The sequence below is a fragment of the Cygnus atratus genome, chromosome 15 (assembly GCF_013377495.2).
Source record: "Cygnus atratus isolate AKBS03 ecotype Queensland, Australia chromosome 15, CAtr_DNAZoo_HiC_assembly, whole genome shotgun sequence".
Lineage (NCBI taxonomy): Eukaryota > Metazoa > Chordata > Aves > Anseriformes > Anatidae > Cygnus > Cygnus atratus.
In genome coordinates, this window is record NC_066376.1 from 2,733,641 (window position 1) to 2,756,050 (window position 22,410).

Below are 22,410 nucleotides of genomic sequence, written 5' to 3' on the forward strand. Positions count from 1 at the left end.
GTCTGAAAATAAAGAGATGGAATGAAGGAGTACAAAAAAGGAGAGGCAAGAGAGACAGAAAGAACAGTCCACTATCTCCATGCCCTCTTAGCCCCAGCAAGTGTTTGGGATAGTTTGAATGAATCATCACATTCCTGCCATAGACCATCTGTGCTTGTGCTGTGTGGATTCTTTTACCCCCTACTGTAAAGTCTTGAGGCAGTATCTCCTTTTCAAACAGGAACCCAAGTTTTCTAAGTTCGCAGCTGGTTGGCCGAGAGGTTGACCTGGTAGTGAGGCCAGGGTCACCCAGAAAGGCACCGTCAGCCTCAACTCTGAACCACGGTGTTCCCTTTTTGGACAATGAAAGAAACCTGTCAGGGGCTCTAAAGCACGAAGTGCTAAAATCTGATGCACTGGTATAAACTTGAAATAGATCCTCTGTTTTAAACAAAGCAGCTAAAAATGGAGCTGGGCTAGCGTGACCAGCTCTGACTTCATCGCTTAGACATTGCCAGACCCAATTCAGCCAGTTCAGTCCTGCTGTTCACAGATCAAAAACTCCCCTGTGACCACAGAGGCCTGCTCCTAGCATAACACAAGCCCCAGAGCTCTGGGTTGAACTTCAACACGTCTTAAAAGCCACCCCATCTTCTTTTAAGTACAGGAAGTGTTAAGGAATCAACCATCCCCTGCTGATGAAATATATTCTTACAGTAGGTGTTTATTCCTTCTGGTAAAAAAATCTGGTGTTTTTGGTCTGAATTAGCCAAGTTTGCTTTTTCATTGGATGTTACTTTGCTTTTTTCATTTAGAAACTCCTCCTTTTTGGAGGTAATAAGAGAAAAAATAATTTCTTGCACTCTCGCTAATAGAAGAACATTGAAATGCTTTAATCTCTCAGTATCAAGCAGGTTTTCAAGATCTGTTTCAAGTTTTTTCCTCTTCTTTATGATCTCTGGCCCCTTTAAGGCTGTGTAATGAATTATACCACCCTTATGCTTCAGCTGTCTGCTCACTTGCTTATACATCTGGTGGTTACATCAGTTCTGTAAGCAGTGTCTGCTCTGGAGGACTCCTGTTGGATGGTAATCCTTTAGTCTCGTTCACATCCCCTACTTTCCAAAGTACAATTCACCTTTTCTGTAGCATGGCCCACACTTGACTCTTGGATTTGCAACTTCGCATTTGGTTGGATTAAAACGATCACTGTGTAAGTGAATCCCCCATACCGAGCAGCCTCGCTCGCTCTGCACAGCACTTCTGGTATCGATTGCCAGTAAGAAAACCTACAGCCAGCGCTAAGCTGCCAGTGCTGTCCCTGACAGAGAGGACTAAGAGAAATCCAGGCCAATTGCCACTCTGGCTGTGCGGGGCCAACCATAATAAAATGTGGACTTTTCCTATCGAGTCTTATTAGCAGGAATAGCAGCAAACACAGAGGGAGCAAAGGGTGTTGGTTTTCCATCAGCCTTTTTGATGCTATGATTTCACTTCAGCAAATAACGAAGGTTGTAATTCTAAAGTGAATGAGACATTTACAGAAAGACAAAACACAATCTGACGGCTGAAGAGAGCCTGTTTTGCAAGGTGGTCTGTATAGTTTTTTATCCTCTTTTTCCTGATGCTCATTTGCACCACTCCAGTTCTGTTAAAGTGACTTCTGCTTTGCACCCCTGTGACTAGGAGTGAAATCCAGCCCATCTATTTAAACCATCTGGGTTCTTCTTCTTTTTTCTCACTTGGTCTGTGGACAGCACATTAATTAAATGCAGGACTGTACAGTATACCTCCTCCTCGTCTTCAAAGCTTGGAACTCCCCCCACATACAGTCTGTGCCAAGAAAAAAAGTGAAGAACTCCTCGTCCTATTAGTCCCTTGAAGGACAGTCTCTAGTTTGCTCCTAGCCGGGAGTTCAGCTCTTCTTGGTGGTGCAGTTCCTGTGCTTATCTCCAGCTGTTGAAGACATATTTTGGCATTGTCTAACAGCAGTTATGGGACACAAACAATAGCCTGCTTTTGCCAGATGCTGAAAACCCACAATGACTGTGAAGCTCAGAGAACAAGAATAGAAATGTTTTACCAGCAAGTGTTTCAGGTGCGACTGATTCTGGAAGAGGGGTAGGTGTGTGCTATGCTGCACACCACAGAGCTTTGCAGAGCTGTCTGGAGATGTCAGTAGAGAAGGGAAACAGAAATCACTAAGAAACCACTGTTCTGCTGGCTCTTAGCACTGGTCTCTGTGGGGCTGAAGGGATATACAGAAAGGGGAGCTGGTTCGGTTCAGCTAGTGGCCTTGTGTTTGCACCAACAAGGTGATCTGAGCCTCAAGGGTGTCTGTCTGGCCCTTTCCCCTAGTCCTGGAATTCACACGGGTGGCCTATGTTTTCCAAGCAGACAAACGTGCCCATTTTCTCTTGGGTTTAATGCATAAATTACCCTGTGTTTTCTTGCTTCCAAGATTATTGCTTTGGCTCAAGAGTGCTGGAAGGAAGATGAGGAGGACTCATGTCCTTGGAAAGGATTGGCAGAAGCTTAGTTTTATGAGATATTGTTCTTGACAGGCATCCCAGGGAGCTGTGCGTGCTTTGCCTGCATGGACAACTGAAATGCCAAGGTGTGGGCCAGCGATGCAGAAATAATTGATGTCAGAGCAGGAAGAGGCACAAGAAGAACTGTAGTGTGCCTCAGCCAGCCATTGCAGGAGTGGGACAGCAGAAGACATGTATTTCATCAATGCCTCTCCAAGAGCAGGGAGAGCAGGCTCTTGAGGGATTTGGGCAGGATCGGCCAGCTGACAGTGCGACAGAGGAGTGATGGTGCCTAGGTGGCTGGCATCCTGTTGCACGTGATCAGCACATTAATAACGAGTGCAGTAACTTGCCTCTAGCCCTTGGCATCTCAGCATCCTGAGACGCTTCCCACAGCAGGTGAGAACCACTGTCCTCGTGTAATGCTCCGATGAGGAGCAGAGGCACGGTGATCCACAAGGGAAATGGCCTTGCTGATAGTGGTGTGATCTAATACAGAGGGAAACTGAGAAACAGGAGAATCGTGCAGGTCTCATCCTCTATATCCCACTGACAGCAGGACCAGCCTGTGCCCGGAGGGAACATACATCACACCTCCTATAGCTTGGCATTGTTTTTTATCGCTTGGGAGGCACAACACTTTTACATATCAAGCTAACACAACCTACTGTAGTTTCTCCGTGTCCCTGTGTCAGCAGATACTGGCTTTTTACTGGCGTAGGTCAGAGGCTGGGCTCTGATGGGACATGTGGTGGTGCTTCGCTACTGCAGCCTCCCGCAGGGAGAGGCAAAAAGCTAATGGCAGTTAAGTCTGCAATAGCTAAAGCAGAGACAGCCTCCCAGACTGTGCAGGAGCAGTGGGAAGAGGGTTTTGCTGGATGTGTGGAGAACGGAGTTGCTTTCCTTACTGCTAAGCAGGGTTACTCCAAGGCTTTTGCAGCAGTTGATCACAGATCGGTCTGGAATGTACCGTGTTGGAGGGAGGTAACTCCTCACACCACAGGGCCTCCCTGCTCCTCCAGTGGGTTAGAACCACCAAATGGGATGGAGGACTCTGCCTCTGTCCCTGCAGCACCCCGTGCACCAGGAACACAGACACGTTTGCCAGCAGTAGATGGCAGCCAGGATGCCAGGGAGTGAAGGTCCAGGAGGAATCACAAATATTCACCTGTGGCTCCATCTTCTCCTGTGGCTTCTCTGGGGTACTTTAGGGCACCACCACCATCTCCAAGACATTCTTCATCTCTGCTTCACTCCCTATGGGCCCCAGCCTCCCCCCAGCACTGGAGCCATGGCAGATGATGGATAGCCCCTGGCTGACAGGGAGAGGGGTTATTTGTAGTTTTCTCTGCCCAGCCAAAGGCACCAGCCCAAGTCAGGGGGAGTTTGATGGATAAACAGAGCATGGGCTGACCTGTTCAGAGCTGCTAGAGCAGAACCACTTTTCAGAGCCTGCCTGGCTGCCAAAGCTGAGGTTGCTGACCAGAGCTGGATCTCCGTCCCCGATGGAGAGTCCAGCACAGGAATTCCAGCCTTTGGATGCTGGGGAAAAGTGCCTGGATGTGCTCCTGCCCCCTCCCGTTCCTCACAGCAACATGATTCACACACAATCCTTTTCTTGTCTGGTCTCAATAGATCTCAAAGTGCTTTAGAGACATTAATTACCTATCCGCAAGGGTATTACAAATGGGTACGTCGAGTTACAGGAGAGGAATGACTCACTCAAGGTCACAGACACATATGCAGCCTGCTTTCTCGGCTGCTCAGCAGCCCCTGGCTGACCTCCCTGCCTCTGCCTCACCCCATCTCTGGGAGCAAGCCTTGGGTCCTTCTCCATGCTCATGCCTTGGTGAAGGCCACAGGCTGAAGAGGACCTTCCTTTCCTTTCCCTTCCCATCCCGAGGGACATGTACCAGAAAGGCATGGGCTAAGACAGACAAAATATTAAATCTGGCACTGACTTGTACTGGTTCAGCAGAGCCAGGAGTTGCACAAATAGACCAAATGGTTTTGCTGGGGTGCCTGAGAGGTAAGCCATTTGCTCAGCATCAGGTGTTCTTGTGCTGCTGAGAGACTCGTGCCCTGTCCAGCCACAGGAGGCACCAGCTGCCCGCACACATCCCTGCGGCTGTTAGGTCTGCAGGGGTGGTCAGGGCAGTGGGGTGTTCCTGGGCACCTGGAAAACTACCTGCTTCTTAGCTTACACCACAGAGCAGCTCCAGATGTCTGGTGCGGGGTGGGCTGGAGTTTAATAACAGTAAAGGTGGTGCCACCAGCCATCCCAAGGCCTTTCACTTGCCACTGTCTCCCACCTTTCTCTTCCACGTGGCCACGTTTCCACCTCAGTGTCAGACTTCAGTCACTTCCCAAGAGATCCTGTGCATCAGCCAAGCTTTGAAACTGCCCCTGGGGCTGCTCTCAGCCAAGGGCAGAAGCAACCTCAAACAGCAGCAACCACTACACTTACAGACACACTTCTAAGCATTTCTAGAGTATGCCTGTGGTTGAGGTGCCTTGAGCAGCCTGTACAGCAACCCCACAAGTGTAAACTGGTCTTTGAAGGACTAGTTATGAGACATGTTGGTTCAGTAAAGTAGTTAGGCACACTCTTAAAGACAGAATGTTTTACGAACACACACAGGGCAAATTGTTTATGAGCAAATGTCGGCTCAGTTCAAAATTACCAGTTATGAGTACTTATGCGTGCAAGGCAGTCATGCTTTGAATGTGGGGAGGTAGGCAATAGTTTTGACTGATAACCTGGTAATAACTTTGATGTTAGTCTAAATTCCTTGGAATTTCATCAATTCTAAAAGTTTGCAGGCTGATTTATTAAGCACTAAAATAGCAGTAAAATATTCAGCTTATAGGCTGCTTTGAAAAAAATCCAAGACCCTCTTCTGCAGTGCTACAACATCAGGCTTTAATTTACGCTCAACCTAGAAAACTTGTTTATCACTTTTAATTTCCTTCTCTTTAATTATTTGCTCATTTGCCTCCCTGGCAGGGTGTTTGTACACTTGTGCCTCTGCCTGTTTTCCCATATTTTCTGATTTGCAGTCATTTTGCAGACTGCCTCCTAATGTCTTATAAACCATCAGTGGTCCAGCAGACTTGAGCTACAAAGCGTTATTCCAGAAGGCAGTACATGCAAAGAAATAATCCAGACCAGCCATCCACATCACTGTATTATCTCTATTATTCCCTGGAGTATGGTAATAATGTTAGTGGAATTGCAAAGCTCTATGTGTAGTAGACAGTTTAGACTTTATAGCAATTACAGTCTCCACTGGATAATTTCACTATTGCCATTTCTTTAATACAAAAAAAAAATAAATAAAAAAGTGATAGCTGTGTTAATTTGATAATAACTGATATCGTATTGATAACCACAATAATGAAATTAAGCAACACGGTCAAAATATCCATCAGTGCTGTGGCTGTGCTGCCCTAGAGAAGAAAGCTCTCTCAGACTGAAGAATTCACTAGAAGATATCGTGGAGATCGTGCATCCCTTGGCCTGGCTACCCGAATCACCACCTTGCTCATTTTTCCTTAGAGATAAAATGAAGCTCGTGACACCCTGTCTAATGGGAGAGCAATCACTCTACCTCCATTACGAGTCAATAGACACAAGGAACTTAAAAGGGACAGGAAAGGTAAATGTGGACGGAGTTAGTTGCAGGTAAAATGCAGGTAGTTAGCTGGTCAGGCCACTCTGCCCCTCACATTCTCTGCCTGACTCACTCATAATCTGCTCTTTGAGTTGTTTTAAAGGCTTAGACTCGAGTGCAGATAACTGTAATGCCATTGTTATTAATAACCTTTGTGTTCCCTTTAGCATCATTGCACTTCTATTACCATCCCCTTCAGCCACTTTGCAAATGCGTGCTGATGCCTAATGGCAGCACACCACGCAGCGCTCAGACTGCAAGGTGCCTAAGTGTTAGCATGTGGAATGAGGTTTTTCTTTTGAGACACCAAAAGCTAAAATTCAGGTAGTTGTTGAGAAAAAGCTGTAAATGTCTCTGCAAGGCATCTTACTAGAGTAAGATGTAAATTTCTTGCACATACTAATTTTCCAAAAGCCCTCCAGGCCAGAAAAACCTTAGAAAACCAGGCAGCTCCTCCTGTGGCTTGAGACGTGTCTCATTAATGTCACGGTCTTGAAACCCTCTGCCTTCATGCTCAGAATCAGTCCTGGCAAGCAGAAGGGTGAGGCCTTAAAGCTCATACCAGAGCACCAGGTCACTTAAAGTGCCACTGTCCTGACGTGTGGTGCTGAGGGCCGCCGAGGCTGCAGCTACAGGCTGGCCACGGTACGACTGCATGCAGCGTCCCAGGTAAGTGGAAGCGGGATGGAGAGGCACAGAGACAGCTTTGCTTCTGCTCCTTTCCCCACTCGGGAGGCTTCTCTGGGTCTATTAAAGCAGACCCATGGAAGGAGACCAGGGCGCTGGAAGCCAGGGGAGATAACGATTAGCCTCTGGCCACCAGTGTCCCTCTTTTGCTTATATTTAAAATGTGATGGAGCAATTTAATTTGTGACCTCAACTTGCCTGACCCTTCTTCTGCTTTCTCCTTGTGTAGGTAGGGAACCTTGGCCTACTTTTTATGCTCCTGTTTTTTATCTATGCTGCCCTGGGAGTGGAATTGTTTGGCAAGCTAGGTGAGTAATGTGCCTGACACAATTTATTTCATCCGGTTGATATTTATTTGATATCTAGCTGTTTCCTTTCTTCTCTCTTATTCTTGGGTCTTACTTAGCTTCACAGCTTGGTCTCTGAAGATTAAAGCTTTCTCTTGATCTCAGGGTCGCAGATGACACATAAGGATGTAATACAGAACCTGCCTAATGTGCACACACATTTAGAGGTTTGTCCAACACCACTCTTGGCTGTAGAGGAACTATTTACTGTTTAAATATAATTGTCTAGCATGGATATGTTCACAAAGATGGAAGTTTGCTACTTAAGACAGCACATGAGCCTGCAGAGCTGGATGGTAGTCAGATTCATGTTGGAGGGATGCCACCATAAACATGTCCCTCCTCAGAGCTTCCACCACACTCTATTAGTTTTCTGCACTTGGCTGACATTGCTCTTCCAGCTGCCCAAGTCTTGTCTGTCCATTGTTCTTCTCAGCATCACCTTCCTTTTTCTGCATAAATCAGGAAGTATCCCCTGGTTCCTGATTGTCCATCATCATTTATTCCTCCAGCTCAGGGATGCTGCAGAGCCGGTCGTGCATGCGTCCACCACTCCAAACATCAGGCAGAGGCAGAGAGAAAACACTACGAACCTGGCTAAGCTGGGCAAGGCATCCACTGCCTTTAAACGTGCTGTTCAGAGGAGATGTGTCTGCCCTCTTGCAGCCTTCTCAATGCTTGCATCCCTGGTAGCATCAGAAGGGCCCGTCCTCCGCGGTGATTTTATGGCTGTCATTAATCCCCTTTATGAGTCCAGCCCTATGCTCAGATTACAAATGCCTGAAAGCAGAATATTTCTTTCAACCCAAGACAAATTATTTTTAAGTCTCCACAGGTTCTGGAAAAAAATTAGTTCTGCATCCACCCCAAATGAAATACTGTATGTTTCATATTGCGTGTCTAGATATAGGGGCATGTATTTATTCAGCCACAGAGCTGAAAAATGTCTTATTCACAGAGGCACCTTCTGCTGCTCTGAGTCCTCTTTGTGTTTCCACACACACACCTTGACAGTGCCTGCCCCTTGGTAACCACAGCACGTGGTCAGAGACTGGGAAAGCCCCGATCGTGTCTGGGGCAAACTTCAGGCAGTCGGCACACTGCTTCCCACCTGGACTTCAAATGAGAAATACTTTTGCTTCTTTTTTTTTTTTTTCCCAGTCACTGCTGGTGCATGTCAGCTGCAAGAACCATCAGCGCTCACTCCCCTAGGACTGGGCTTTTGGGGGATTTTCCTATTTGTTTTTTTCATTTTCCTTCCTTTTTGCTTCTGAAATAAATGCTTAATAGTGAAACTCCCTTGCAGGAGCCATTGCTGCCTGTCATCATGAAAATATAATGAGCCTGTGGTTTATGGAAAGAGGGATATTTCGTGTGTTCAATTTACATTCATTAGTATATTAACTCTAAGGAAAAAAAAAAAGTAAAATTGCTCCACTTTATTGGAGAGAAATGTCCCTTACCGTAGATGTGCCCTTTAAAAAATAATCAAGGCGAGGAATGCAATCAAGAGGATAGCAGACAAAGTGTACCGTAGGGCAGGGTTTGTTGAGACTCCCCAGCAAAAGCCTTCTTGTTTCCACCTCCTGTTAGATCACTTTGTGTTGGCGCTGTCTGTTGAGGCTAAGTCAAGAGAATCAGGAAAATGTTGGTAGGCCTCTGGAGGCCCCCAGCCAGCCTCCCCTTGAGGCCCCATCTAGCCTCATCTGTCTAGCCAGATCCTGAACACCAAGGATGGAGCTCCCCTGCCTCTCTGGTGACCTGTCCCAGGGCTGTTCCTCCCTCCATGTGAAAACACCTTGCCTAATGTCAACCCTAACCCTCATAGCCATGCTGTGTTACCATCCATTTTCTCATCTGCCTGCACCAAGACGAGCGTGGCTGCACGTGAGCCCACCGTGGGATCACCACGTAGCCATCCTCCCTGCTGCAGCTGCGGACCATGGGTGCAGCTCTGAAGGAGCGCCGGCAAACTTGGCTTCGCTGACGTGCTTCCACTTCTTTCTCCTGCAGACTGCAGTGAAGAAAATCCGTGCGAAGGTCTGAGCCGGCACGCAACTTTCACCAACTTCGGCATGGCCTTCCTCACCCTCTTCAGGGTGTCAACGGGGGACAACTGGAATGGCATCATGAAGGTGTGTGCAATCTCTGTCCGGGTTCTTTCTTCTCTCTGTAGATATGTAGCTACAAATATCAAACAAATTTAGGCACCCCTTGTGTGAAAAAAAAAAGCTTCCTTTTAAAACGTAAAAATTAAACTTTTCCATTTAAAAGTCAAGTATTTTCAAAGGATAATTTGTCCTAAGTCTTGCTCAACCTGAAAATTCATTTTTTTTTAACAGATTTATTATACTTCAGGAAAATTGTGCCTGTTCTTGTGGCTGGGAGAAGTAACCATGGACTCTGCCATGTGCCTTTGGGACATAACATGATCTTCCTCTTTGTAGATGCTGTAATTCATGGTGTCCATATTTCTTCCCATTCATTTAGATCGTACCCACAAGCCATTGTCTCTGGGTTATGTTATTATACCCTTTAAGCCCTCAGCAGGTTACCTTTGGTTGTTTCTGTATTTGGAGCCCCAGACTTCATTAATCCCTCACCTCTCCCTCCCTGTTGCAGGATACCCTCCGGGAGTGCACTCGGGAAGACAAGCACTGCCTCAGTTACCTGCCCGTTATCTCTCCTGTCTACTTCGTCACCTTTGTCCTCATCGCACAGTTCGTCTTGGTCAACGTGGTGGTGGCAGTGCTGATGAAGCACCTGGAGGAGAGCAACAAGGAGGCCAAGGAGGATGCTGAGATGGATGCTGAGATCGAGCTGGAGATGTCCAGAGGAGCAACCACGTCGGCCACCAGTGGGAGCAGGGGAGGAGCGGTGGCCCCGGACAGCAGGGCGCCCTACAGAAGTCAGGAGGCCATGAAGTCGGAGTCAGCAGCGCAGGCGAAGCACCAAGCCCTGGTAATGGTTCACACGAGGTGTCTGCTCTTCTGTGCTTGGGGTAGGGAGGGGACAGTTCCTGCCAGTCACTGCTGTCTGGTCATCAGGCAGTCTGATCCCGAGTGACACGGAGCCAAGCAGGCGGGAGACAAGGCAGAGTGGGAGGAAGGCAGCTTTCCTGCACCCCCCTCCGGCAGAGATGTCACCACCACCTCCACATCTTGAGTCATCTCAGGAGGGCTCCCCGAGGAGGAAGGCCACTAGAAACATTCTCCAGGGCTAACACTGTCCTGATCGTTGTTGTAGGGAAGAATTGAAGGTCAAAGATCATGAATTTTAAGTTCAGAAGCACAGAGCCACATGTCCCTGTCCTGTTCCCCGGGCAGCACATTGGTCCTTGTCATTTTAGGATAAGCAGCAGCACCAGGGAGCAATCTCATAAAGCCCTGGGCTCTCTGGCCCTGACAACCCTGACACATATGAAAGGAATGGCACGAATTCCCTTCACACAGACAGAAATCCTGCTCAGGTTCTTTTTAGCCCCATTTGGGGATTTCCAGAGAAGCCTCAAGCAAATCGTAGCATGCAGCTCAGAAGGGCTTGTCTGTAAACATGCAGCTTTCCGCTGCCTTATGCTCTGCTCAGGGCATGGCCAGCTTGGACCCTGGGAATTGTCAGGGCCCCCTGTCAAGAAAGTGGTGCTTCTGGGGTGGATTTTCCAGATGCTGCCTGCTCTCTGATTTTTACCAGTCCTCTAGAAAACGAGGGCAATCAGAAGTAGGGGGAAATAAAGGAGGGGCATGAGATAATTGTCTCATCCCATGTCAGCAGCGTATGATTAAGAGTGAATATGGAGTTCCTTTGTCACTCTGATTGCAAATAAATCTACTGCAAAATCAATGAGAGGGTTTCAGATTAAATTACATTAAATTAGATTTTTGTGAAATCCATCAGACTCTATTAAATCAAGTAAAAAGGAATTTGGTTACATAGCGATGGGGAATTCACTATTTAAATAGAGCTTCTAATAGAGATTTCTGCAGGAAAACGCACCATAAACGCCCAGGTTGCTTTTCTCAGCTGGGGACGAGAGGGCACATCCTTTTACATGGGCTCTGATTGCAAACTGAGCTCACTCTCCTCGAGTTTTCCTGATCCACGAGTACCTCCTGAGCAGATCAGGAGCCGCAGGTTCCTCGAGGGGCTGTTCACTTCATGTGCAGAGCCTCTTCTTAGCCCTAGAAACCTGGCAGCACTGAGGGGCTTAAATACACAGGGCTCTGTGCAACTAATCCTGCCTCTGATGGTGGCACAGGCACCCAGGAAGGTGTTACAAGCTGCTCTGTATTGCCCTGCCATTTGTGCCAGTTTTCACAGCCCACATTTCCTTTTCTTTTCCTTCCTACTCTGGACAAATGGGGCAAATAGGAAACACCACAGGGCAAACATTTTTCAAGCACTAAGACAGCCTTGCTCTGCTACTGATGCTTTTTATCTCCCTGATTTGAAGGAGGCGCTGAGCTGTGAGAATGTCTCTTTAGCCATCCCAGACACGCTGGAGGGGGCAGAGACTCCCGTGATGGAAATCCCGTCCTCCTGCTCTGTTTCCCACCATGTCCTGACTTCTTCCCACCACCCCCCAGGCCACGAGGCTGAGGTGAATGACGCCGCGCCGTTGCTTCTGCGTTGTGGCATTGTGCTTTAGTGCTGTGCAGCTGGCGGTGGTGTCCGAGTCGTCCTAAGCCTGTCGCTTCACAGCCGCAGCAGTCGCTTCCATCCTCTGTCCTCTGTACTGCCTCTGCCTGTGCAGGAGCTGAGCAGGGAACATGTCCCAGCCAACTTTGTCAGCAGTCTTGTCTGGAACACAAAAGAAATATTCTTCTTAGCCAAAAAGGAGTCTCATATTTAAAGTACAATGTGATGTGTAAGCCGTCTTTCTTCAAATCATATCGAGAGCTGGAGACAGGCAGATTCTTTTCTTGGTTTACGGAGAGAACATGGCCCAGTTTGGTTTTCTTACTGTTACTGTAAGGCCTTGTTTGTGTTATAGTATTGAGAAAACAGAAAGGCGTGCGTAGATCAGCACGTTTACCTGTTGGGCATTCAGCAAGCACCAGAGCTGTGGATTCAGGAGATGCTCTATGCACTGCTGCACGTCGTCTGCCCTGAAATTCAGTCCCCACTTAGAAGCATGATGGAGTAAGCTGGTGAACATCTTTCCGTCTCTTCCTTCACTCATCCTGCCTCCTAGAGACCCCTTCTTCCAGCTGCAGGTGCTGTAGCTCTCCACCTTGCTCCTACTGAGACCACACAGAACCGAATGCACGTGCCCGCAGGAGTGACCCTGCCCCAGCTCTCAGCTGACAGGAGCTCTCAGGCCTGAGCCTGGAATGTGCCTTCCTAAATCAATGTGCTGCTGGATGGGCTGCAGTCCTTTGGCACAAATGAGCCCCGGAGAGGAGGTGCAGTGCCACGAAGCTGTGCGTGCTGCACTGGGGAGCACATCCTCTGCCATCAGACAACTTGTAGCAGCCACCCAAAATGAATCTGCTTTAGTCCTGGTTTAATCACCCAGGAAGGGTCATGCACTGCAAAGGTATTTGCAGGATTGTTTCTTCTCGAGCTCCCTTTGCACCAGAACAAAATCAGAGCTCCACCAGGTTACCAATTCCCAGACACGAGAGAAGGGAGCTGGACTCACTCATTAAAGATGCTTAACCGAGCCTTGGAGCTGCATCCCCCAGGCCCTCTAGGGTCATTTTGTTGCTGTTGGAAAGCTTTGGTGCAGGCAGCGGTCACCACGCACAGCCTTGGCAGTGCTGGGTCAGGTCGGGCTTTCATGGGTTTAGAAGGATTTCGCTGATTTCCAGGGCCTGGGGTCTGGTTCCCGAGTGTATTTCCCAGCACAGAGCAGGAGCAGTATGGTGTTGTGTCTCCAAGCCTTCCTAGCTGTCAGGAGCAGCTCGCCAGGTGTGAGCCAGCAAACTTCTTGCACACGTTTAATATTTCAAGTACTTCTTACGGTGGCTTTGAGCCATCTGGAATTTACCCAAGTCCCTCAGTCAATGGGGTCTCAATAGCTGAAGCCTTAAAAATCACCGTTGTTTGTGTCAAGAAGGGATTTCTGTTCATTTGACCCAGTCGGAGCAGACTGATACGAGATCCCTCAGCAACGAGGGATTTAATAGAAAAGATTTAATAGAAAAACGCCGTGATCCTTCTGTTAGTCCCCTGAGACAGCGGGGCGAGGCCTTTTGTTCTCCGCGTGGCATGGGATTTCAACAACCGCCTGCCCGCCTTCCGCTCAGGTGCTGGGATGCTGGTAGCTCATCAGCTGCAATGGCCAAAGGCCAACTGGCACAGCCGCCTTGCCGCTGCATTAATATAGCAGGAGCGAGGCCTGGGTAGACCCGGAGGGATGCTCTGGATGCCAGCTACCTGTAAATAACCGCCGCTGATCCCCTCGGCTTCTCAGCCAAGTTCAAGAGGGTAAAAGCATTGAGTAATTCGTCTCGGGATGTATCTCTTTTGGATCTGAGGAAAGAAATTCATGAGCAAGGAACACATGGAAAAAACAGATTCAAACAGATCCTTGGTGACTTCCAAATTATCCAGCAAGGGATCTCGGGCCCAGCTTTTGCTAGCACAGAGGGAAAACGGCCCCGTGGAGCGAAGCAAAATACATTTAATTTAAGACATGCAGCTGGGAAAATGTTTTCAATCAGTCACTGTGAGGCTGACGTTAAAGGCAAAGCAGAGTGATAAGTTGTGCTTCAGATAATGTGGTAAATTGTAAGGGGAAGGTGCTGAGGACCAAAACCTTGGGCCAGGAGCCAGGTTGCAGGTGCAAGGGTCCCACTGCCCGGTACGCTTGGCCTGGTCACAGCACCACCTCTCACTGCTGCTCCATCAGCACCACAGGGACATTGTTGGGGACATAAAGCTTCCTGAGACCCTGGGATGAATTCGCTGTAAGGTGGATGAAGTGAAGAGAGCCTCCAAGAAGCAGTGAGGGCTCAGGTTTAAGGGTCATGATGGGAGATACTCTGGGCACTTCCAACCAGACCCCGTTTGACAGAGAGGCCAAACACAGAGAAATCCCTTTTCTTCCCCAGAACAGGCTCCACACACAGGCGGTGCCACACCACGATGTCCTCTCCTTCCCTCTGCCCCCTGCCGTGGGGCTGCCACCCGTCAGGGTCAGCAGTGCCCAGTGGGCTCCATGCTGCAGGGGAGAGGCCCAGGGTCTGCAGTGGTCTTAACGTGGGTGTGCGTTTAAATGTCTGCCTCTGTGTGTGTGTGTGTGTGTGTTTGGGGGGACAAGAAATGAATTTCCAGAAGCTCTTGGTACCCTACGTCTGCGTGGCCACGCACTGGCTGATATTGTCCGTCTGTCCCATCACCACCCAGGCTGGGCTGAAAACATCCCTGGGAAAGTCAGAACAGAACAGTGTGAGAAATGCTGGCTTTCTCCTGTGTTTGGAGGGTGGGCCCCATTTTCCTGGACATTACTTCTTTGCTGCAGTGTCCAAGAATCAGCCTAGCAATGGCTCATTGATGCCTTGTTTTACTCAAGCTGCAATTTGAGCTCTTTCTGCGGCTTTGGTGTTCTGTTGCAGTCACCAGGGCTGCTGATTCCCTGTAAGATGCCAAGAGGAACATCTGCCCGGGTTTTAAAACGAAAAGCAGACGTGAAGGAGACCATCATAAATTCACCAAGATGCTGAATGACCCTTTTCCCTGTCTCCTTGCTTTGCAGGTTGGCACGGCCAGTCTGCGGCCACAGGACTCTCAAAACCTCCTGACGGTCCGTAAGATCTCCGTATCCCGCATGCACTCCTTGCCCAACGACAGCTACATGTTCCGGCCCGTCATGCCAGCCAAAGCCCCCTTCCCCCTCCACGAGGTGGAGATGGAGACGTATCCCTGCAAATCCCAGCGAGGTACCGTTCACGGAGCTTTCCCTTCCTCCTCGCACGGCCAGCCAAAACCGTGCACAGTAACTCCTGCCTGCACACGTGTGGTTAGATGGAGAATACGCAGCCAGCGCCACGTGTGGGTTGAGCCAGGGCTCGCTTTGTTTGGTTTGATACCATCCCACGGGCTGCAGTGTTGTGCTTTCATCACGTCACTGCGTTTTGTCACGGGCAAGTGGGCGGTTTGGGTGTTTGACTGGGGAGAAGCGGGGCTCCCAAGCAATGTGAGAGGCACAGAGCACAGGCGGGTAGCCAAGGAAAAGGGTATTAGCTGCACATTTCTTCTGAAATGATCGGCCCTGACATCAGGAATACAAATCAATAAAGTCAACATGAATAAAAGCTGGCGTCGGCATTGCTTCCTGACAGAACTCCTGTACAGCTCTTGTTTCAGGCAGTCTTCAGTCTCAGAGCACTATCGTTTTAGCACAGTACATTGAGTTCACAGATGGAGAAGTTTCTTTGGGAGCATAAAGATTAGAAAGCACTCTCCAGTGCCTCTGTAGCCTGGCCTTATAATGAATCTTGTGGAGAGACCCCGCAGCCAGGGAATCTCGAGCTACACAGAGCCTTGGAGTATACATTTACCCAACTGCATCCAAATACATTTCCCCTAAAATGCCTTTTTTTCTCCTTTGTTGCGCGAATTGGTTTGAAGGGGAAATCAATAAGAAAGAAAATATCTGCCTCCCTAAAAGCACATGTGCTTCTTGAGTGGCTCCCAAGAACTTACCAGTATGGTTTCCTTTGATGCAATGCTGTTTGAAATGCAGGAACTGCTTGGACAGAGGCGTGGTGGGTTTGCAGACACTGGTGGGGCTGGCAAGATCTGCTCTGATTTCCTTGGGCGAAGTAACTCTCTATTTGCTTAAGCTGTCTGGATACCAGTTAATGTTCTCTGCTCAGTATTTATTATTATTTCACCTGCAAATTCTTTGCTAAGCAAAGAAAACAGAGGTTGAGTTTCATGGCTGGACTACTGGGGATGATTTTCATCTCTGTAGTGGGTGTAAATCAGGATTTATGCTAGTATAAAACTGCTGTGGTGTTGGCAGGGGTGGGTAGAACTGGCCAAAGATTTTTCATCTTTCCCAAATTTCTCTCCAAGAACACTCGAGTAATGGATATGACAGGTGCTTACCTTCCCTCTGAGCTGGTGGATGCATCCAAGGAGCATCACCCAGAGCTGTGCTGCTCCTGAGCTGACCATACTCTGATTTAAGTGACAGTCCTGTAAGTTACACACACACAGATTTGCATTAGCATTTGTGCTGTCATTGACATTTCAATGTCAGTTAAGGATGTCTGCTCTTCTCCCAACAGTTTGGTCTCTGCACACTGAAAATGTGAGATGACCAGGTCTTGTATTATTTTGGTCTTAGACGCAGTTTCCTGATTTGTTAGAAGAACAAGAGGAAAAATATACAAATCCAGAGAGATTTGGCTCTCTTCAGGGTTCCTGACCATGCAGTTTAGAGGGTTTTTTGGTTTCCTATGGGACAGCTAGATGGAAGGTTTCCAACAGAAGGAAATTCCAATTACGGATGGGGAGGAAAGCGTAAAGTTTTGATTTTATGACTGTGTTTGTAAAAGATTTTATGACAACATTTTTCTGCATCGTAAAAAACATTTCGTAAAGCCTGGATTAGCACAATGAATAGTACAGACTCAGCCTGAAACTCTGCCTGTAGGAGAGCCCAAAAAGAAAAGAGGGGGAAGTGGGGCAGGTTGTGGGGTGGGAACCTCACTGCTCCGCTGCTTCCGTGGCATTCTGGAGAAAAGCTCCAAAAGAAAAATGATTAAACACTAAGTTTTCTTTCTCCCCAACAACAAATCTCTTTCTGAAATGCAACTGCAAACTGTCTGGATGGCTTTTGTCATAGGTTCAAGTTCCCTGACCTCTGGGCGAGATCTCTTGAAGTGATGGATAGCTGTGTTTTTAACATGGAGCAGCAATGTAGAAACAGACGTTGGGTTTCAAGCTAATGAGCACAATAAATCCTGCAGCCAAAAAAAAAATAAAAAAAAAAAACAAAAGATCTTTCAAACAACACAGAAATGCAGTAAAGCAGCACCACAAAGGGGCTGGGGAGGAAGGATTGCCTTTAGACTCAGCCAGGGGACTGGGAGCCTTCAGGAAGAGCGCGCTCCCTGCCTGATACATGAGCTCAGGGACTCTCAAAGCACTTGAAGCAGCCTCCGTGCCGTGGATCAGACTGCGTTCAGCCAGGGGCTGCCTCGTGGATGGATATTGGTGGTAGGATTTGCATTGTAGAAAATGGAAAAACTGCCCTGTGCGTGCCAGCAGTGTCTCCTCCTGGCGAAGTCGGCACAGGGTGCCTGCTGGCTGCACAAGGCGAGGTGAGCTCCGGAGGCTTCGAGGCAGTGGCACAGCGTTCCTCTTGCCTCCCCCTGGCAAAGCAGCACAAGGCTGCGAGCCCGGCCCTGACAGCATTGCAGATGGACTCAGGAAAAAATGGCCCAGCCACCAGACTTCCCCTCATCCACCTTCTCCAAGTCCTTTTATAAATCCCCCTGAGGCAGCGCTGCTGGAAAAGCAGCAATGGCCGGGCTTCCAATGCAACCCCGGTCCTGCCCTTCACTTGCTGCTGTGTGGTCCTGGTGGCTGCCATCCACCCTGAGCATCACAGCCGCTGAGAGAGAAGGTTTCCATTGCCTGGAACAGAAAACAGACGCTGTGAGCATGAAGTTTGTAATGGGTGATATCCCAGGGAGGGCAGAGCCGCACGCAATGCGGATGAATTGCGAAGGAGGCTTCTTTTGTCTCCTGATGAGCTATGGCCAGGTATTTACAGCAGGAGACAGGACAAGGGGCACCTGGTTTCTAATCCTGGCACTGCCTGAGGCTTGTGGTGAGGTTTGGGATCTCAGCTGGACTCGAGAGGCTTTTCCTTTCCTCTCCAGCATTCACACTGGAGCCTGCGGGCACCAACCCAGCCTCCAAACTTCACAGCCCCCACCATGGCCGTGGTGGTGACTGTTCCCTCACTGTTTCCTAGGGTCCATCACCTCCATCCGCTCCCAGCCTGTGGGAGCGTGTTCCTCCTCTCTGAGAGTCCCAACGGAGTCCCTCCAGCTGGCCGCGCGCTCTCCCAACCACGACGGCCGGCACCGCTGGAAGATCCTTCCCCCCCACATCATGCCTCGATCTCCTACTCTCAACAAGCTGCTGTGCAGACAGGTAAGAGGCCAAGAGCCTGCAGAGGCAAACTCCCTTGTAGTCACCTCAGTCCTTCTCTTCTTTTCCAGCCCCCTCTTGGATTTTTTTTTTTTTTGGGGGGGGGGGGGTGTTGAGAGCAGAATTCCCTTTTTCGAACAAAATGTTTCTGGTTCTGTTGCCATAAAGGTTTACAATACTCCAGTCTCAGCAAGTGGCAGACAGGGGAAGGCCCTCCTTACCTGCTTTTACCTTTGTGGACTTAGTAATCTACTAAGGAATTGCTGCATCATGGGGGGGGGGGGGGGGGGTCGATGACCAATTCAGTTGTGCCGGTGCTGTGAGAAGCCCGGGGGTCAGCCCTACACCGTGCCCATTCAGAGCAGGACCACGCTTGTGCAGAGACCCAGCAGATAAAAGGCCTTCACGCTGAGGCCCCAGGTCTGGTTGCAAAACTTGTATGGAGGCAGTCCCGTGGGGGCTGGCACTGTGGGGTGGGGACGGGGTGGTGAGGGAAGCATTACACCCACCAACCGTTCTGCCACGGGCCAGGTTTCACCCCTAAAAGTGCCACCAGCCTGGCAGATCCCCAGGCTCTCGCCCCCATCTCTCTCTCCTCCCCCTCCAGGAGGCTGTTCGGACGGACTCTGTGGACGGGCAGACACCGGATCCCAAGGACAGCCTGCAAGCGGAGCCAGGAGAGACGCTACCGTCGGCGAAGCAGCCCCAGAGCACCTTCACCCCCAGCCCTCTCCACCCCACGGCCTCCTCCCTGCCAGCCACCCCTCCACGTTCCCCTCCATCCTCCCCACATCGGCACCCCGGCACGCTGGCGCGGAAGCACGGCTGCGGCCAGCGCGGGGTCCCCAGCCGGCCGGCCAGCCCCGGCAGCGGCCCCCCCAGCCCCGAGGGCTGCCTCGTGGAGCCCTCCGACCTGGCCGACGAGGAGGTTCGCCACATCAACAGCTCAGCCAAAGACTGGGGGGAGCACTCGGAGGCTGGGAGCCACTCGACTTCGCCGTTCATCTCCCCGGCCCCGTCGCCGGTGCCCCTCAAGAATTGCAGCACAAGCAGCCTCTCCGGGGGCGGCACCAAGGAGAAGGACTTGAAGAAGTTTTACAGCATCGATACAAAGGGCTTCCTCAACAAGCCCAGCTGGGCAGACGACCAAAGGCGGCACTCCATCGAGATCTGCCCCTCCATCAGCGATGGAGACTGTAGCTTTGAGGACCCTGCCGAGGAGAAGCAGCGGTCCCCTGCCCACATCCAGCCGGAGTCCGAGTACATCCACGGAGCCCGGAGGAAGAAGAAGATGAGCCCGCCCTGCATTTCTATAGATCCTCCCATGGAGGATGACGGCGGGGCGGCCTCGCGCACCAAACCCTCCGAGAACAGCATGCTGCGCCGAAGGACCCCCTCCTGCGAGTTCCCGGCTTACAGAGAGTCCCTGGAGCTCGCGGAGAGCCAGCCCGGGGGGGAGCCGGCCTCCAAAGCGGAGCGCCGGGGCCAGCCCCCGTGCCGCGGGGAGCACCTGGCCATCCCCAACTTCTCCTTCGAGCAGTCGGACGGCAGCTCCTTGAGCAGCCTCTCGGATCTCCTGGACAGCGGGCAGTCCACGCCGGATTCCCGGCCGGACCCCGCGGCCCCCGAACTGAAAAAGGCGGATCACTTAAAAACTCAGTGGAGCAGCGCTGAGAAAAGCAAAGAGCTCCTCGGCACCGCCAAGAGCCCCCTCCGGAAGCAGGACTTGGTGCCCGTGACTGTCGCAACAGAAGAAGACATCGATGAGCCAGTATAGCTTTCTGGGAGGGGGGGAGCGGGGGGGTCTCAAGGGCTTGACACCAATGTGGGTTTTGAAACCGAAGGGAATGAGCGGCGGCGGGTGCGCGGCCACTCTCTCATTTTTTTTTTTCCTTTCTCGCAGTCACTTGTTCTTAAGCGCTGTGGAGGTTTGCAAAAAACAAAAAAAGTAAAAAAAAAAAAAATTAAAAAGAAACCAAACAAACGGCTGGACGAAACGGTGACGGGTGTTTCGGGGCGGGGGGAGCGCCTTTGCGAGCGGTTTGGGGGTTTCTTTTCTAAAGGGAAGGTGGAGCTGGCTGGGGGGGGGGGTGGCTTCGGTCCTCCCGCCGCCCTCCGTGGCCTCAATCACATTGATTTGGGTGCGAGGTGGTGGCGGTTGGGACTGGGGGGATTCTCTTCGGGTCTTGTTGTTTCGTTGTTTGTTTTTCTTTTTTTTTAAAGACGCTCAACTTTTAAAAAGGCACCTTTTAGAGATGTCACGTTACGTGGGAGTGCCCAGGAGATGGGAGCTGTACATTGTCTGTATATCAGCAGTTATATAAATAGAAATAATGTATTTGTGAAATACAAAACAAGGAAAAAAGACAAAAAAAAAATATACCCACAAAAACTCTCTCTTCATAATGCACATATTTTTATAGAGAAACGATACTGTTTTTTGCATTACATGTGACTCCGCAACTGGGTGGTGTTTCCTTGGGTTTTATGTGGATCTAATTATTACGGCCATGCGTTTTCCAAATGTTTCTCCTCTTTCTTTGCTCTCCTTTTTTTCCCCCTCTCCCTCCCTCTCTTCCTCCACCATCATCCTAGCAGCTTCTTTTCACAGCTGATGCTTTAGCCGTCTCTCTCATTTTTCTTTTGTACGTTAGAGATTGTCCTAACTACAGAAAAAAAAAAAAAAAAAACAAATCACTACTGAATTGTAGCCAGTGCAATAATAAGTTATTCATTCTTCTTGTCTGTACAATTGTCCTTTTGCTTTTTTTTTCCTTTTTTAACGGATATTCAGGTTAAATGTCGCAATAATCTGAACTAACGTGCACAAACAAGGTGTCTTGCATTACAAAAAAAAAAAAAAAGACTAAAAAAAGGAAAAAGTTAAATTTACAGAGACAGAAAAAAAAACAAATAAATAGTAAGTTATTTAAGAAATGTATTTTGTTTACTGCAGTTCAAAGTAAATTATTGATACAGTCTGTAAAGATATAAAGAGCTGTCTTAGGTGATGTTCTTTGTGAGCATTTAAGCTAATGATTTGTTCTCGTAGCAGAATGCCTTTGAGAACTCGGTGATAGCCGTAACCGTCCCATTTGCACTCTTTCTGTTCGTCTTCCTCCGCACACCCGCACCCACGTGGACGCGCTGCCCTCCGAAGGCCCCTCTGCTGCCGTCGCAGACCCAGAAGCCTCTCGAGGAATTCGAGGCACCTGTCAACACCACTTTATTTTTTTTTATTTTTTTTTTTTTAGTTTTGGGGTTGATTTTTTGTTTTTAGCCTCCGTTCCCTGCCCCTTCCCCGCTCTTCATCCAGGCCCTCCCCGCGGGACAGCTTCACCACGGAAAGCCGACGTCAACCCGAGCGCAGGGCAACAGCAGCAAAAAGACACGCAGGAAAAAAAAAAATTAAAAACAACCGTTTTTGTTTGGTTCGTTCCATGCCGCCTCATATTTATGCATTCACATATATCTTCTGTTATTTATGCATTCATTACTCAAAAGGAAATGTATCTTGTTTCACATGTATTAAACTGTATAAACTGGAAGCGTGGCCTGACTTTGTGCCGTGGCACGGGGACGCCGCTGCCACAGCCCCGGCTCCAGACCCTGCCCTGCCCCGGGGGGCTCGGGGACGTGGGGACGCTGCCTGCTCGGCCCCCTTGGTGCTGCCCGGTGAGTCCTTGCCCCAGAGCCCCCGTGCATCAAGCAGCTTTGTGCCAGCTGCCTCCGAGCACCTGCACCGCCACAATTAAGTCATTTAGAATTATTGTAATTATTCTGCCTCCGTAGGATAGTGGGGAATTCCAGAAAAACACCATAAAGGTAATTATTGCTGCAGTTGTTACTGAGTTTTGCTGGAAAGGCAGTGTCTGAAGGGGCTCTGAGCTGTGGGCCAGGGTCGGGCATCCATAGGAGAAGGCTGAATACTCAGGGTATCAGGGTCCAGGTCCCAAAGCCTTAATTTTGAAGCCGGAACCACAGCTTGGAGCACATGAAGCGAGCCTCCAGGAGGCCAAAAAGCAGCCCAGGGGTTACTTGATTTTATGTTAGCAAAGATGTGAAGGGAATAAAAAG

At 49.5% G+C, this 22,410-nt stretch overlaps 1 protein-coding gene across 1 annotated transcript in view; it reads left to right on the forward strand.

Moving 5' to 3' along the window:
- Window positions 1–20,110, forward strand: part of CACNA1H (calcium voltage-gated channel subunit alpha1 H) — a 225,580-nt gene extending 205,470 nt beyond the window's left edge. Inside the window, exons 29-34 of the mRNA XM_050713773.1 lie at window positions 7,101–7,179; window positions 9,232–9,353; window positions 9,841–10,179; window positions 14,918–15,101; window positions 18,155–18,336; window positions 18,941–20,110. Coding sequence (XP_050569730.1) covers window positions 7,101–7,179; window positions 9,232–9,353; window positions 9,841–10,179; window positions 14,918–15,101; window positions 18,155–18,336; window positions 18,941–20,110 — 2,076 coding nt within the window. The remainder of the gene's footprint in view (window positions 1–7,100; window positions 7,180–9,231; window positions 9,354–9,840; window positions 10,180–14,917; window positions 15,102–18,154; window positions 18,337–18,940) is intronic.
- The last annotated feature ends 2,300 nt before the right edge of the window (window positions 20,111–22,410 follow it).